An 18406-nucleotide genomic window follows, 5' to 3' on the forward strand; every position below is an offset into this window, starting at 1 on the left:
GTTATATGGGTATTGTCTGGAGTTATTCAAACTATGTTGGTTTATATCAGACTTGAAGAAATTGGGGGATAAATGCACTAGATTTGATCAAACTGGTGATTTAGATGTACTGTAAGGATAGTTTTACTTGAGAATAAAGAAGTAAAGTGGAGACGGAGGAAGAGAACTTTTTAAAAGTTGTACCTGCCATTGTTTTTGGTTGACCCTGATCAATTTCCTCTTCCAATGCAACCACAGTCTCCGCGTGGGAATCTTATCAAATTGCAGATCCCATAGGTCTGGGCTGAGGTCCCAGATTCCTCACTTCTAAAAGCATCTAGTGGAAGCCAACAGGGCTGGACCACACACCACAGTCTGAGAGCAAGGGTCTGAACCTGTAACTATTGCCCAGAGACAGTCTCTGCTGATTCAGGTCTGTTCCCCTTTAACTCAAGTCAAGGGTAGGACCTACAGTTAATCTGTGTGAAGAACAATACTGAGAGAAATTTTTCTACCCATCACAGATGCTCCCAGCCATATCATTACATGATCTACAAAATAAAAGTCCATTAGTTAAAGGAAACAGTAATTGAGACTCAACTTAGTGATCTGAAGGAAAATGTATCTCAAGGCTCAAAGGCATAAGTTGAATAGAAGTTCTTACGCTAAAAATAAAGATACAACGTCTTTCCTGCTCTCTGATTACAGAGAACTTTCATATTCTCACCAACTTAAGTACATCTAACAGATAAAGAAGCCCACTAATTTTAGTTATTTAAGTTATTAATTTAATCTGATGTCAGAGATTCAAAGGACACCTACTAACTATAAAGCACCATGGTACATAATTCGTAAGGACAGAAAGGAAGTAAGTGATGGTATCTATACTAGCTCACAGGAGGAGAGCAGGACTTGTCTCTGGAGTCCAGGAAAAAAATATTAGTAGCTCTAATTATATATGAAAATTGTAAATTTACAGATTATTACTATCTAGTTTAACCTAAACTGAAACCCACAAAATGGGCACTGATTTAAACAGATTCTCACAAAGAAACAGCACATTGAACATGCACTAATAGTAAGACAAAATGTGCCCACATTCAAACAAGCAGAGCTAACACGTCTACTGGTTCAGAGAGGCATGCATGTTGCAGGCAAACCCATTCAGAATCTTTCCCAGTGATTGCCAATGCCACTGGGAGTCATGAAACGCTTTTTGCTATTTTATTTTTGCTAGAAACATTAAACAGGAACAAAGAGAATTTCGGCTTCTGACAGAATTCTTCCCTTCCAGTTGGATGCAATGTGCAGAATGAAGCCAAACATAGATAAGCCGTGATGAGAAATGACAGGGTGGAGAGGGAAAACAGGGAAGGGGAGAGACAGAGAGAGAGAGAGGAAACGAGTGTGTGTTTTCACAAAATGCTGAGTTTATCATTCTTAAAGCCCTGGTTTTTATTTCTGCAAATTCTCTGAGCTACTGTACAATCCCTTTCCTTTTGCATCTGAGCTAGCTGGAGTTGGCATACTGACCAGGATAGCCTAGGTTATGAATTTGCAGAGCTTACATCTAGAGAGGCAAACAAACAGTAAACAAGCAAAGGAAAAAACAAGATCATCTCAGAAAATATGACGAAATGTCAAAGGACTGACATGACAACGCGGCATAACAAATGACACAATTAAAATGACACAGGAAGGAAATCAAACAAGGAGATGAAAGATGGAGTGACGAGAGGGAGTATTGCCAGATAGAACAGACAACTTTTGTAATACACTCCCCCACCTGTTGAAAGAGGATGGAAAAGAAAGCGATCCATAATCTTCAGGGCAAAAGTGCAAGAGAGACCCCAAGAACATTGACTAACCCCAAATCACCCAGCAAGCTGGGGACAGAGCAGGGACTGGAATTCAATTTCCTGTCTCCCAATGCCAGCCCAGGTCAAGGTCAGTTAAGGTCAAGGGACTTGAAGTCCGAAGACCTAGACTCCACACTCACTACATGTGTGATTTCAGGTAAGAATAAACGTTTGAGTCCTCACTTCCCCCTCTCTCAACAGAAATGATAGATCATCCACAGAAATCTGAAAATATAATTGCCGAGAAAGCAAGCACTCTGGATATCGCATCTTTAAGAAAATAAAGAGCTTTGTTCCATTAAATAACCAAAACATCTCACGAAAGAAAAATCTGAAGAGTAGGGGGGAAAAAATTAGAAATTATCCTTTATCTTGGTCTTTTTCATTCATTTACCTAGTTAATAGTTATTCAGCACATGTATCCAGCAGTATCTTTTTACCACCTTCCATGCAAGGCACAGGTTACATCATTAGGCAATGTTATATCCTGCTTTATTTTACTTATAACCATTTTCCTAGCTTTTCCATAATGCACTTTCTATGGTTCCATAATATTCCAATGTTAATTGAGCACATAAATGAATGAACGAAGGCTCAGTCGCTAAGTCATGTTTGACTCTTAGCAACCTCATGGACTGTAGCCCACCAGCCTCCTCTGTCCATGGGATTCTCCAGGCAAGAAGACTTAAGTGGGTTGCCATTTCCTCCTCCAGGAATCAAACCCACATCTCTGGCCATCTCCTGCAGTGGTAGGCGGATTCTTTACCATTTCGCCATTTATGAGTGGAATTTCACTTAAACTTCTAAATATAAATGTTTAGTCTTTATGTAAATAAATAGAAATTTTGCTTTTCATTTTTATTCTGTAAATAATGCTCTAATGAATATTTTTTGGTGATATTTTTTCTCTTTGACTGTAGATTTTTCTCCCTTGTTAAGATAGATTTCCAGGCAGTCCAGTGGTTAAGACTCCACTTTTCCACTCCAGGGGCAAGGGTTCCATCCTTGCCAGGGAACTAAAATCTCCGCATGCAGTGCTGAGCAGCCAAAAACAAAATAAAAATAAACCTAAGCAAAGAAAGACAGATTTCCAGAAGTGGAATTGTTAAATCAAAGGATAGGAATAATCTTAGCCACTTTGGATCATGGTGTGAAATTGCTTTCTGAAAGGATAGTGCAAACTGAAGAGGCAGCATGCCCTGTAACACCACTAAATTTGGAGTCAGCTCGTCCTGGGTTTGAATACCAACATGCATGCTCTGTGACCTGGAACAAATCATTTTACCTGGCTGAATACATTCCTAATTTATCAATAAACAATAAAAGTAAAGCAATGTGAAGGGATTCTTAATATTTACCTTAGAAAATTGTTAGGATTAAAAATAAAGACAGAGTTAACAGCTGGTAATAGTTGATTTCGGATATATTAATTATTCAGTTAAAAGTGGGATGGTGGAAGTGAAAGAAGTACTTGGAAGAAGCCTTACAGGTACCAGGTAATATTATATTTGTTATATTCATTTGGCTTCCCTTGTGGCTTAGCTGGTAAAGAATCCGCCTGCAATGTGGAAGACCTGGGTTCAGTCCCTGGGTTGGGAAGATCCCCTGGAGAAGGGAAAGCCTAGCCACTCCAGTTTTCTGGCCTGGAGAATTCCATGGACTATACAGTCCATGGGGTAGCAAAGAGTTGGATGCGACTGAGTAACTTTCACTTTCATTTTATATTCATTTGAGTTACACAAATTCAAGCTGTGCTAAAAACTTGGAGTGAAGACCAGCATGAAATAAAAAGTTACCAGAAATACATATAATTATAAAACAGGATGAATGCATTTTAAAACAAAACAGGGTTTTAGAAAATCTCCAGAAGCAAGACAGACTTCAACGGGGACTAGAGCCCTTTATGACGTGAAGGGGTATACTTATCAGCACCAGCTTGGGGAAGTTTTTACATGTTCTTGCTGCCTCCCCACGGACGTGCCTAGAAGCCCTGAGAGAGGCAACAGAGGGGGCCACATAGGGAGCCCTGCCTTGGGGAGCAGCTGCAGCTCTGGACACGCGCACACAGCCCCTGGCAGGCCTGGGCAAGGAGGCACAGGGAGATGTGCAAGGCGATCGCGTGGCCCGACAGCGCCGAGGTGCTGGCGCTGGACGTGGCGCTGGGCGCGCTGCTGGCGGGGGTCAGAGGCGAGGCGCGCGCAGTGGCCGCGCAGGGAGGGTGAGGCGGGCTGCTGCGCTCGTCGCTGTCCACCTGGGCCGGGTGCTGAAGCCGATCGTTCAGAACGCCCGCGCAGCGCGCATCTCTCGGTGGCATCTCCGGCCACTGGGAGTGAACCTCAACGACAGAGAGGGCTTCTGGCCCAACAGCCAGGCCACTTTTTCATATAGGTCGGAGTCTTCCAGGAGCACCTGCTTTCTGGGGAGGAAAGGGCAGCGGTCTGGCTTCTGCCTTCTTCTGGGCACCAAGGTGAGGGAGAAGGGGTCTGGGAAAACCCACTGCTCCTTGTCTTACCCTTTCAACTGCCAACACCAGCTGACCACAGGGGTCCAGTGACAGGTGATGGACATGACTGTCTTCTCTCCTTGCCTTGTAATGGCAAAGCTAATTATCAAGCCACCTTTTTGACAGGGAGGAAGCAACCCACAAGCTGACTTGGTTTTCTCATCTGTAAAATGCAGATAATATTTGAGGACATCTAGAAAATGAAATTAATATTCCCACTCATTTGAAGTTTTGTGATGATTTCATGAGATAGTGCAGGCAGAAGGACACTGCCCAGGTTCGTTGCTCATAGGAGATGCTCAGAAGATGAAGGCATCACCATCTGCTGCAAACCGAGTTCTGAGGCCTGGAAATGGGTGGGCCTCATCTTTTTAGAGGTAAGTACTCAAAATTCAAATATCAGGGGGTTCTGAGAAAAGAAATTTCCTGAGTATTCAGAGAACAATGAGAAGAAGATTAAAATGACAGGAATTTTTTTCCCAAGGTGTAGATTTAGCCAGAATAAGCAACCAAGATCAGTCCTAGAGATTCATTTTTAACAGTGAACACTCACTTTTAACATGTGCTGTCTTTTAGCATGATATCAAAAACAATCTCAAATAATATTGTAATTTTTGAGTTAAATTTCTTCTTATAAAATCTACTTATATCCTTAGGTCCAAACTATAAGTTAACTGGGCTGATTATGGAATCAAATGATATTAGTAAATTAATATATGTGGGAATAAGGCCTCCACTCCAGTTCATAGTCTGGAGTGAGGTTGGTGGACTTCCAATGTTACCCTTCAGCACTGACTATCTTCATGGCCTAGGATGAGAGAGAACAGCCTTCCAGTAGATGCAGTGGTACACCCAGACTCCCTTCTGGGATGCAGGCACTCACCCCAGCTGCTGGGAGTGTTGGCTCCCAGCTGCTCACAGATGAAGCCCTCCTGAGCAACTGCCCTCCACTAAAGGGAGCTGCTTCACTCAGGTTTACACCATGTCCCGGGGAACCTCATAATGATGAGGAGAGACAAAGACCTGGCCCCTTGCCTCAATTCTGGGCCTTGCTGAAGGGACATCCCAGCTTTAGCTCTTTGCACAGGGTCAGTTGAGGCCTCCGTTGTAACTGCATTCCATTTCAACTTCTTCCTCTCCTTCCTTGGTGCTGGTCCTGGAGACATCCCCCTAACCTGCCCCCAACAAAACTGCAGCATGAAAACCTCATTTATGAATTTATTTATTGAGCAACCTGACTTCTGACACTCTAAAAGCCTCTCTGTCCTCATCTGTAAAATGCACATGGTAATCACTACATCATAGGGCTCTTGGAGAATGCAGTGAAATAATCCCACTAGAGTGCCCAGCTTGGAGTCTGACATAGACTGAGTTCCCCCTACCCCGAATCCCCAAATCAATCTAGAGAATCAGTGCAATCAGGGTCAAAATCCAAGTTGGCATTTTGGCAGAAGCAAAAACACATATAGAAATTGACAAGTTGGTTCTAAGATGCATATGGCAATGCCCACAACCAGAACATACAAAACAATCTGGATAAAGAACAAAAAAAGAGAACTTAGAAAAAAAACTGGAGAACTTACATACCTTGACCTCAAAAGTTACTACAAAGCTGGAGTAATCCAGATATTGGTATAAGCATGGACATATATCAGTGGAATAGGGTTCAGCAATAAACTTGTATACTTATGGGCAAGTGATTTTTGACTAGAGTGCTAAGATCATTCAATGGGGGGAAATAATCTTTTCAATAAACGATGCCAGGGCAATTGGACAGTCAACATGTGTCATAATCAATTTGGAACATTTCCTTCCACTGTATAGTAGATTAACTAAAAAGAGATCCAAGACCTCAATGGAAAAGCTAAAACAATAAAAATCTTAGAAGAAGATATAGGTGCAAATCTTTGTGACCTGGATTAGACAACAGTTCAAGAAACAACGTGGAGAAGGCAGTGGCACCCCACTCCAGTTCTCTTGCCTGGAAAATCCCATGGATGGAGGAGCCTGGAAGGCTGCAGTCCATGGGGTCGCCAAGAGTCAGACATGACTGAGTGACTTCACTTTCACTTTTCACTTTCATGCCTTGGAGAAGGAAATGGCAACCCACTCCAGTGTTCTTGCCTGGAGAATCCCAGGGACGGGGGAGTCTGGTGGGCTGCCATCTATGGGGTCGCAAAGAGTCGATGCGAAATTGACAAGTTGGTTCTAAGATGCATATGGCAATGCCCACAACCAGAACATACAGAACATACAAAAGTCGTGTCTTTTTCGGACATGACTGAAGCAACTTAGCAGCAGCAGCAGCAGCAGCAAGCAACAATGAAAACAACAGATAAGTTGACCATCAAAATTAAAAATTTAATTAAAAAAATTAAAAACCTCTGATTTTTCACAGGACACTATGAAAAAAATGAAAAGACAACCAACAGAAAGGGATAAAATATTTGTAAGTCATGCATCTGATAACAGATTTGTATCTAGACTACACAGTGACCTATTTACAAGTCAACAATAAAAATATCATCCAATTTAAAAATGGGCAAAAGATTACATTCTACTTCAACAATTATTTCTGCACACGAGTCATCTAACTTTCCATGTCTGAGGGCAAACTTTGTGTTTTCTTGCTTTCTGCAGCTCCAGCACCTACCAAAGGAGAGGCAAAAGCATTGGCTTCAGTAGGAGACCTATGCTTCCGTTACGACTCTGACACTTAACTAGTCCTTTGATATTGAACAAGTCACTTCACTTCTTCAATCCTCATCTTTCTCAACTATAAAATGGGCCTAGTAATAACAGCTACTTCATGGAACTTTGGAGACTGGATGCAAGAGTGCATGTCAACCTTTTAGTACAATGCCTAGGATAATAACTAGCATTGTTGTAAGTTGTAGCTATAATCCTGAGTTAATAAAATTATTGTGACAAATAAAATTGTTTCTTTAAATTAATTTTTAATTTTTTTTAAACTGTGGCTGTGCTATCTCTGCTGTGGTGCTTGGGCTTTCCTCAGTTGCAGCCTGTGGGCTCAGTGGTTGCGGGACACAGGCTCCGTTGTCCCGCTGCATGATCTCAGTTTATAGATGACCTTATGAGAATGGTGATAGTACCAGTCTGACCCCAAATCTTTGTGGTGGTTGATGGCTCCCTTGGGGAGACCGGCTATGTGCTGGGGCTCAGTACAGACTGTGTGGTGGCCTTCTGCAAGGCTTGTGGGGCTAATGCTGCCATAAGCCTTGGGGGGTCTTTTACATTCTGTTTTCCCCACTCATTTCAATCTAAACCAGTAAAAGTGAAAGTGTTAGTTGCTCAGTCATGTTTGACTCTGTGTGACCCCATGGAAGCCTGCTAGACTTCTCTGTCCATGGGATTTTCCAGCCCAGAATACTAGAGTGGGTAGCTATTCCCTTCTCCAGGGGATCTTCTCGACACAGAGATCGAACCTAGGTCTCCAGATTGCAGGTGGATTCTTCACCATTTGAACCACCAGGGAAGCTCTCATTCTAAAACAGAAAGTTGATTATTAGCTCATTTATTGTCTACAGACTAGTCTGTTCTGCCTCTGGAAACTTGTTTACAAAGAATACTTGTGGATGGCTTCCAGGACACATTGACCAAGTGATCGTCCTACTGGACTGCATAATGGCAACTCCATGGCTGAGTAATCAGCAGTGGGAGTGTTAGGGACTGTGACTTCTCTAATCAATTTGTGCTAATGATGCAATGAACATAACCTGACACAGACCCAGAATGCTTGAGGTATCATTTCATTCCAATCGCAATGCCCATCATCAAAAAGTCTACAAATAATAAATGCAGAAAAGAACGTAGAGAAAAATGAGTGACCATCCACCTCCTACACTGTTAATGGGAAGGTAAATTGGCGTAGCCATCATGGAGAACAGTATGGAGGCTTCTTAAAAAATACTAAAAGCAGGCTTACTACATGATGCCACAGTCCCACTCCCAGGCATATATCTGGGGAAAAAACTATAATTCAAAATGATACATGCACCCCAATGTACTGTGCATGTATCACTGTTGTGCAATTCACAACAGCCAAGATCTAGATCAACCTAAATGTTGACTGACAGGTGAATGGATAAAGATGTGCTACATACCTACAATGAAATATTACTCAGCCATAAAAAGAATAAAACAATGCCATTTTCTGCAACATGGATGGCCTAGAGAGTATCATACTAAGTGAAGTAAGCTGGACCGAGAAAGACGATTATCATGTGATATGGCTTATATGTGGAATCTTAGAAAAAATCAAATGAACTTATATACAAAACAGAAATAGACCCACAGACATAAAAACAAACTTATGGTTACCAAAGGGGAAAGGGGGTAGGGAGGAATAAATTAGGAGTTTGGGATTAATACATATACAATACTATATATAAAATAGATAATAAACAAGGACCTACTGTATAACACAGAAAACTATACCTAATATTTGTAATAACCTATAAAGGAAACTATCAATAACCTCAGATATGCAGATGACACCACCTTTATGGCAGAAAGTGAAGAGGAACTAAAAAGCCTCTTGATGAAAGTGAAAGAGGAGAGCGAAAAAGTTGTCTTAAAGCTCAACATTCAGAAAACGAAGATCATGGCATCTGGTCCCATCACTTCATAGGAAATAGATGGGGAAACAGTGGAAACAGTGTCAGACTTTATTTTTTGGGGCTCCAAAATCACTGCAGATGGTGACTGCAGCCATGAAATTAAAAGACGCTTACTCCTTGGAAGGAAAGTTACAACCAACCTAGATAGCATATTCAAAAGCAGAGACATTACTTTGCCAACAAAGGTCCGTCTAGTCAAGGCTATGGTTTTTCCAGTAGTCATATATGGATGTGAGAGTTGGACTGTGAAGAAGGCTGAGTGCCGAAGAATTGATGCTTTTGAACTGTGGTGTTGGAGAAGACTCTTGGGAGTCCCTTGGACTGCAAGGAGATCCCACCAGTCCATTCTGAAGGAGATCAGCCCTGGGATTTCTTTGGAAGGAATGATGCTAAAGCTGAAACTCCAGTACTTTGGCCACCTCATGCGAAGAGTTGACTTATTGGAAAAGACTCTGATGCTGGGAGGGATTGGGGGCAGGAGGAGAAGGGGACGACAGAAGATGACATGGCTGGATGGCATCACTGACTCGATGGACGTGAGTCTGAGTGAACTCCGGGAGTTGGTGATGGACAGGGAGGCCTGGTGTGCTGCGATTCATGGGGTCGCAGAGTCGGACATGACTGAGTGACTGAACTAACTAAACTAATAAAGGAAAAGAATCTGAAAAGAATGTATATACATTATACTGCTGCTGCCGCTGCTAAGTCACTTCAGTCGTGTCCAACTCTGTGTGACCCCATAGACGGCAGCCCACCAGGCTTCCCCGTCCCTGGGATTCTCCAGGCAAGAACACTGGAGTGGGTTGCCATTTCCTTCTCCAATGCATGAAAGTGAAAAGTGAAAGTGAAGTTGCTCAGTCGTGTCTGACTCTTAGCGACCCCTTGGACTGCAGCCCACCAGGCTCCTCTGTCCATGGGATTTTCCAGGCAAGACACTGGAGGGGGGTGCCATTGCCTTCTCCAATATACATTATATACATATATTATATGTAGATATATCTGAATCACTTTGCTGTATACCTGAAACTAATACACTGTAAATGAACTATACTTCAGTTAGGTAAATAAATAGATAGTTAAGCATCTAAAAAAAAAAAACAAACACCAGAACAATCAGTCTTTGGGCAAAACACTGGTTATCTCAAATAATATTGGCCAGAGAATTCATTACCCTGACTTGTAGGAACGGACTGATCATCTTAACCACATTAGGCAGTAACCAGAGGCAGAGTGCACACAGCCACTTATGACCAAAAGAAAGTCAGTGTTTCATGCCAAGCATGAGTTACTGAAACTTACCTGCCTTATCGGACAATTTCCCTCTTGAAACCTCCCTTTTATAGCCTCACAAGTTTCTAGGAATCACAGGAGTTCACACCATCCAAGGGAAATGGGGTGGAGATGTGTCAGTTAACTTCTATGCTTGTCTTAATAGCAGTCCTGAGACAACTGTTTGGGTGTCTCCGTCATCCCCAACAAAGCACCTTAGTAACAAGACTTCCTTCGGTCTCTATAACAATAAAACACTGAGGAACCAGCCAACTTTCCTTCTCTTCTCCAGGGGATCTTCCTGACCCAGGGAATGAACTCAGGTCTCCTGCATTGCAGGCAGATTCTTTACCGTCTGAGCCACCAGGGAAGCCCCATGACAAGTACACAGTTGTTTTTAATTCTTCAAAGAACTGGCTTGCAACCTGAATGATACCATATCTTGATGTTGACCGAGCCATTCAAAGACAGTATCCTCGCTTTTTCTTATCAGGAGGTAGACCTTCCACCAAGTGAAAGTGAAAATGAAGTCACTCAGTTGTGTCTGACTCTTTGTGACCCCATGGACTGTAGCCTACCAGCCTCCTCCGTCCATGGGATTTTCCAGGCAAGAATACTGAAGTGAGTTGCCATTTCCTGCTTCAGGGGATCTTCCCAACCCAGGGATCGAACCCTGGTCTCCCACACTGCAGGCAGACACGGTCTGAGCCACCAGGAAAGCCCAGACCTTCTACCAAGATGGACATAAAAAAATTCCTATATTCTAGACCTTAGAGCTGTGTGTCTTTAGAATCCTTTAGTAAATACTTCCCTGAAGGCTTTGGGATATTTTTCTTTTGCTCTGGGTCTTAGTTTCACTTTAGTGTAAGAGAGAAGGCCTAAAAAACAGTTTCTGAGTCTCTGAATATCAGCTTCCAATTTGGGCAACTTGTGACTAAGGGGAGGAGAATATGCTATCCCAGTATGTGCCACTTTGGCATGAGGGTTATTTTGAGCTAAAACAATTAGATCCAGCAGATCTAAGAATAATCTTTTCCCTCCCTCAGTTCAGTTCAGTCACTTAGTTGTGTCCGACTCTGAGACCCCATGGACTGCAGCACGCCAGGCTTCCCTGTCCATTACCAGCCCCCAGAATTTACTCAAACTCATGTCTATCGAGTTGGTGATGCCATCCAAACATCTCATCCTCTATCACCCCCTTCTCCTCCTGCCTTCAATCTTTCCCAGCATCAAGGTCTTTTCCAATGAATCAGTTCTTTATATCAGGTGGCCAAAGTATTGGAGTTTCAGCTTCAACATCAGTCCTTGCAATGAATATTCAGGACTGATTTCCTTTAGGATGGACTGGCTGGATCTCCTTGCAGTCCAAGGGACTCTCAAGAGTCTTCTCCAAAACCACACACAGTTCAAAAGCATCAGTTCTTTGTTGCTCAACTTTCTTTATAGTTCAACTCTCACATCCATACATGACTACTAGAAAAACCATAGCTTTGACTAGATGGACCTTTGTTGGCAATGTCTCTGCTTTTTAATGTGCTGTCTAGGTTGGTCATAGCTTTTCTTTCAAGGAGCAAGCATCTTTTAATTTAATGGCTGCAGTCATCATCTGCAGTGATTTTGGAGCCCAAGAAAATAAAATTTCTCAGTGTTTCCACTGTTTCCCCATATATTTGCCATGAAGTGATGGGACCAGATGCCATGATCTAGTTTTCTGAATGCTGAGTTTTAAGTCAACTTTTTCACTCTCCTCTTTCACTTTCATCAAGAGGCTCTTTGGTTCATCTTCACATAAGGGTGGTGTCATCTGCATATCTGAGGTTATTGATATTTCTCCCAGCAATCTTGATTCTAGCTTGTGCTTCAACCAGCCCCACATTTCGCATCATGTATTCTATATATAAGTCAAATAAGCAGGGTGACAATATACACCCTTGACAAACCCCTTTCCCGATTTGGAACCAGTCTGTTGTTCCATGTCCGGTTCTAACTGTTTCTTCTTGACCCACATACAGATTTCTCAGGAATCTCAGTCTGGTATTCCTATCTCATTAAAAATTTTCCACAGTTTGTTGTGATCCACACAGTCAAAGGCTTTGGCCTTCTCCCCTCCCTCTGAACTGCCTTAAAGAGTTTAGATAGGGTGCTGGTCCCAGGAAGAGAACTATCACCAGAGATAACTTTTTACACAGTGTCAACCACAACTTGGCACTTGCCATCTACCTCTACAAGGATTAAATCACGTGCTTCCATAGCTGCTGATTTTCAACATCTCCAAAAGGAGTTCAGGGTAGAGAGCAGAAATGAGGCACTCTGTGCTCCACGGAAAAATTGGCCAGACAGGTTCTTATAGTTAGGTATTTTCAGGAGCTGATTTCATGAGCCCAGTTCTTGTATCTCCTCATATTTAGAAAAGCACTAAAATCCCTGGTCCTCATGACTAGCAGAAATATTCTGCAAAAAAATGTGAGTGTGATTGCATGTATCCCCCCTTCACCAAAATCACATGTATACTGACCTCCCTGCTGCCCTGCACCACCCTACTTCCTGCCTCTTTGGAGCAGTTTCTTAGCGCTATCTGCAGTCCTCATCTTGCCCCAAATAAAACTTAACTCACACCTCTCAAATTGCGCACTTTTTAAAGTCAACATCAGAAAGTGTTATCAGCATGGCAAGGCAAATATTTGTTTACCAAACATGTGTTCTTCTCATCTTGTGAACCATCTCCCACCCCTTTGAAGCTCCTGGCCCTTACCCCTTTCTGCTTAGCTAGGCATGCAAGCCTCCGCTACCTGATTGCCAGAGAACCTCACATTTTTGTGGGGCTTCCTGATGTACGACATTTGTTTTTCTTCTATTAATCTGTCTTATGCCATTTTAATTATCAGATCAGTTGAAGAAATTAGAAGGGAAGAAAAGAAGTTTTCCACTCCTGTATGACCACAGAGTTACTTTAAAAAAAAATCCTTTCAAATACATTGTCAGGTTTCAGCTGAGAAAGCAGTAAATATGCCTGGTAGTATTGAACAACTGCTTGAATACAAGAGACATCCCCAAAGAGAGGGCAAAAGCTACTGCCCTCTGCAGATCCAGAGTCACTCCCAAAGACAGCTAAAAGGAAGAAGGACTTAGACGATTCTCCTGAGAGGTGGTAACAGTCAGTAGGACCCCAGCCGCAAATTGAGGTACAATGCAGATCATATTTTGGCCATATTTTAGGGGTCCCAACCTGATGGTTGTCAAGCCAAGTTCTCAGGACACAAAATGAGACAACAAGTCAGTAGCTGTCCTGGGAAAAAAAGGATGATAACCAATGTTTGTCCTGCCAACTGAACTTGGATCAACCAGACACCATGGATTGCCATCTGCGAGAGCTGACTTCAGTAACAATTCTTACCCTTTTTCAGCTTCTGCCAGCTTTCCCAGGATGCTGTCTGTGGGCTCTGGAGTGAGTAGGGTGTCCCAGAGGGTTCCATGCTGGTCACCAGAAACTGTAGAGGAGGTAAAGTTATTATTCCTCTGCTTGTTACAAAGAGTGCCTGGCTGAGAACGCCTTCTCTGGGCATCTCATAGACGGATGAGCTTATCTAAGATGGTTAAGTGACCCCACTGAGGGCACTGCAATTCTTGATTGTCTTTAGTAACTTGAACCTATTAGCTCAGCCTGAAAAATTTTATTCACCAGCGACATCACATTGACTCCATTCCAGTTTAAGTCAGACCCAGTCTGACTCCAGATCCGATCCAGTTTCTGGACCTGATTAGCCTCCAGCAGGTTTCTGGACCCAGGCCAGAAAAACACATGCTCAGATGGTCTGGAAGCTCATGAGGCGGAAGCCAGTGATCCAGGACCGGGAGGACTTGCCCAGCACCTCCAGGGACTCAGTTCCTGCATGCTGGGGCTCCTGGCAGCTGTCTGGGGTCTCCTTCGGTTCCCTTCCTGATATCAGTTTTAGTTAATATGCACTAAATCGGGCATACTAAAAAAAAATTAAAAGCCGATGAACAGGACCTCAGCCAGATGATCAAGGTCAGCCTCAATGCTGATAAGTCACGGGGATGTCAGACCCCCTTAATTTGATGTGGTAAGAGTGGCAATGTGTCTCTGTGGTCTTCTCCCCAAACACCCATAACCCCAGGTGAATCATGAGAAAACCAGCAGGGAAATCCCAGCTGAGGGACATCCTGCAAAACACCTGACCAGCACTCCTCAAAACCCTCAAGGTCAGTAAAACAAAAAAGTCACAATCTAAAGGACCTAAGGAGCATGAAGACTAAATTGTTCTTGGTGGACTCACAGGAGAGAGAAAGGACATGGGAAACACTGAGGAAATATGAATAAACTCTGGACTTTTGGTGATAATATCATATCCATATTGATTTGTTAATCATAAAATAAATGCACCATATTAATGTAAGATGTTAACAGGGGAAATGTTAATACAAAATATTCATTGGGTGTCAGACATATGCAAATTTTTTGTAATTTTTCTGTAACTCTAATACGATTCTACAATTAAAAGTTTACCTATAAATATCTAGAGGAGATTGCTTTTTTGGAAAACAGCAGTGGCTTTCTAAAGCAGTGGCCCGCAAACTTTAAACGTCAGATAAATCATCTGGCAGCCTGCTAAAATTCAGATTCTGATTGGGATGGGGTCTGAGAAGTTGTATTTCTAATTATCTCCCCCGACCATACTGAATGGGCTTCCCTGGTGGCTCAGATGGTAAAAAATCTGCCTGCCCATTCAGGAGGCCCAGGTTCGATCCCTGGGACCATACTGAATGAAGGCAATAAGCACCCTTCATAAAAGAAACGCGTTGTCAGAGGAATCATTTCCAATAAGATTCCTTCCCCTCATCTTTTATTAGTGGAAGTTACGAGGGAGTTGTATGATTTTCTGGAGTGGTCTTAGGATGTGCCCTTTTCTCTTTGTGCAATAAAATATGCATTTTATGGCAAAATAAGAAAAATTTAAACATTTAAAAAAATTCTCTTTCGGTTTCTTCTCTCCTCCAACTATGCATATATCCACACCATACATTGGCCAAAACCTCCCCCATTAGCAGGAATATCTGCTGCTCAACCATAAACAGAAACATTCTCCTAGCATCAACAAGACAGCTCATTTTTGGAGTTCCTGGTAGTTAAGACTCTGCACTTTCACTGCCGAGAGCCCGGGTTCAATCCCTGGTAGGGGAACTAGAGATTGATCCTGCAAGCTGCATGGCTCAGCACCCCCATCTCCAAAAAAAAAAAAAAAAATTAATGTACAGCCTTCTGTTTAAAACAAAAACAAAACTTATGTAAACTGTCTTGACTTCTAACGGGTGAAACAGTTCTCAGAGATTTCTGAGATACTCTTCTTAGGTTATTATAATCCTCAAATTTGGTTCGAATAAAATATACCAATTCTTTCTTAGACTAGACTGGTTAATTTTTTGCCAACACCCTTTTGCTGCTGCCAGATAACTTTGTACTGCTCAGAATTTAGGTAAGCTGGTACATCTTTTAAGTTTGGGCAGTTTTACAACTTCAGAAGTCAGGAATTCCCTGGCAGACCAGTGGTTGGAACTCAGCGCTCTCACTACCAGGGCCCCAGGTTCAATCCCTGATCAGGGAACTAAGATTCTGCATGTTGTGCAAATGGCCAAAAGAAAAAAAAAAAGTAACAGCCGTTGATGGAGGGAGGGAGAAAAATTCAAATATGCCCAATAACAACCAACTAAAGAACAAGTCCAAAGAGCAAAGAAAATACCATGTCTCTTTTAGTCCCCTAGACTCTCCCTGTCCTCACTTAACCTGCTGTAAACTAATATTTACCTTCTGCGGCAGAGCTTCCTCAGAGCTGTTTGTAAACAGGGAGTTCAGAATTTCACACTATTCTAGTCATCCGCTCCTACCCTCAACTTCGATTTCCAAGGTTCCAGCTACCCACGGTCAAACTTAGCCAGAAAACATTACCTTGGAAAATTCCAGAAGTAAACAATTCCTGCCTGTTAAATTGGGTGCCGTTCTGAGGAGTGTGATGGAAACTCCCGCTGCCTCCCTCCGTCCAGGGTGGTGACTCACCCCTTTGTTCAGCGAGAGGAACGACACCCGGGAGACCTCAAACACCGGCTTGAACCAGGCTTGGCCCGAGATGGCGGAGGATCCGGCTTCCAGGAGCCTGTGCCTTATTATGCGCACGTGGTAATACACTAGCATGCGCTGGAGGACCCGCCGCCAGCGCCAAAGCCCCTCGGAGACCAAGCGTAAAAGGCCGCAGGTGGGCGGGGCCCGACTCCTGAAAATCCCCACCCCTTCTCCAAGACAGTTGCAATAATCCTCCCACTCATTAGCCTAGATTACCTAGCCCATAAAATTACCCAGCCCGTGAAACCGAACCACCCCATATTTCCAGGCCTCTCGCCTTCCAAGATGTCCAACACTCTGTTTGTTGGATGATGTGTCTCCCAGGGCCTTTTTCCTTGCCTTTTGCAATGGACCACATCCTCTCTATGGAGTATCTCTCTAAATAAATCCACTTCTTATCTTTCACTTGTCTCTCACTGAATTCTTTCTGTGGTTAGACATAAAGAATATAAGCTTCCTTAAGTCTTGAAACCAGATGGGTGATTTCAATTAAAAGACAGTGGGTTTGGGACTTCCCTGGCGGTCCAGTGGTTAAGAATCCACCTTCCAATGCAGGGGAGGCAGGTTTGATTCCTGCTTGGGGAATTAAGATCGTACATGCTGCGGGGGCTACGGAGCCTGTGTGCTCTACAGTTCAGGCCCTAAAGCAAGAGACGCCTGAGCACCACAATGGAGACTCAGCGCAGCCAAAAAAAAAGTGGGTTAAGTCTCAGTCTGGGTTTTGTCTGGGTTTGAGCTCCAGTCTGTGGGTTCAAATCCCGATCTAAATTGTGCCATTTCATATCCATGCTATATACGTTACCCACCCACTGCTGCTGCTGCTAGGTCGCATCAGTCGTGTCCGACTCTGTGCGACCCCATAGACGGCAGCCCACCAGGCTCCCTCGTCCCTGGAACTCTCCAGGCAAGAACACTGGAGTGGGTTGCCATTTCCTTCTCCAATGCACGAAAGCGAAAAGTGAAAGTGAAGTCGCTCAGTCGTGTCTGACCCTCAGCCACCCCATGGACTGCAGACTTCCAGGCTCCTCTGTCCAAGGGATTTTCCAGGCAAGAGTACTGGAGTGGGGTGCCATTGCCTTCTCCGACCCACCCACTAGTATAGAAAAAAACAGTGTATGCAGTAGTAGGTCCTTTGTATCTGTGGAGCCTGCATCCTTGGATTCAGCCAACTTCAGATCCAAAATACTCTGGAAAAGAAATTTCAGAGAACTCCAAAGAAACAAAACTTGAATTTGCCACCCACCAGCAACTGTTTACATAGTATTTACAGTGTATTTGGGCTTCCCTGGTGGCTCAGATGGTAAAGAATCCACCTGCAATGCAGGAGACCCAGGTTCCACCCCTGGGTCAGGAAGATCCCCTAGAGAAGGGCATGGCAACCCACTACAGTATTCTTGCCTGGAGGATTCTATGAACAGAGGAGCCTGGCGGGCTACAGTCCATGGGTTTGCAAAGAGTTGGACACGAGTGAGTAACACTTTTTGCTACATTGTACTTGCTATTATTTACATAGTATCTACATTGTATTAGGTGTTAGAAGTAATCTAGGGGTGATGTAAAGTATACAGGGTCCTATCATATGAAAGCAACTTCTACATTATTTTATATGAAGGACTTAAGCATTGGCGGATTTGGGGATTGGCGGGTGGGAGTCCTTGGCCAATTCCTCATGAATACCTAGAGAGACTGTATGGGACTTGGTACTATATGCAGTTTCAGACATCCACTGGAGATCTTGGAATGAATTCCCCTCGGATAAGGGGTGGGAGGGCTAGTATATTTCCTTGGCAGTATTCAAAATTCAGGTGTCCTTTCTCAGATTTCAGGAATAACCTGAGTTATCCCTTCTGTGCTGCCGCTGCTGCTGCTAAGTAGCTTCAGTCGTGTCCGACTTTGTGCGACCCCATAGATGGCAGCCCACCAGGCTCCTCCATCCCTGGGCTTCTCCAGGCAAGAATACTGGAGTGGATTGCCATTTCCTTCTCCAATATCCCTTCTGTAGTACATCCCAATAAAGTACCCG

General features: G+C 43.3%; 1 protein-coding gene across 1 annotated transcript; it reads right to left on the reverse strand.

The window, feature by feature from the left end:
* Positions 1–804: 804 nt before the first annotated feature.
* LOC147352966 (uncharacterized) lies at positions 805–16566 on the reverse strand. The gene is made up of 4 exons (XM_086350039.1): positions 16321–16566; positions 13645–13738; positions 4351–4504; positions 805–4254 (listed from the first exon to the last, which is right to left on the reverse strand). Exons 1-4 carry the CDS (start codon positions 16453–16455, stop codon positions 4116–4118), a joined length of 522 nt encoding a protein of 173 aa, XP_086206165.1. The 5' UTR covers positions 16456–16566; the 3' UTR covers positions 805–4115.
* Between the last annotated feature and the right edge of the window lie 1840 nt (positions 16567–18406).

This window comes from Bos grunniens, chromosome 18 (genome assembly GCF_055505025.1).
Source record: "Bos grunniens cultivar Pamir isolate PY7600 chromosome 18, Bosgru_T2T1.0, whole genome shotgun sequence".
Lineage (NCBI taxonomy): Eukaryota > Metazoa > Chordata > Mammalia > Artiodactyla > Bovidae > Bos > Bos grunniens.

Bases quoted from the DNA above. Each gene is read 5' to 3' on its own strand.
- LOC147352966 (XM_086350039.1), bottom strand. From the start codon at position 16,455: ATGCTAGTGTATTACCACGTGCGCATAATAAGGCACAGGCTCCTGGAA. The intron at 13,739-16,320 runs GTGAGTCACCAC...CCTCCTCTACAG, and splicing joins TCCTCTCGCTGAACAAAGGG to TTTCTGGTGACCAGCATGGA. The intron at 4,255-4,350 runs GTAAGACAAGGA...TTTCCTCCCCAG, and splicing joins TGGTGTTGGCAGTTGAAAGG to AAAGCAGGTGCTCCTGGAAG.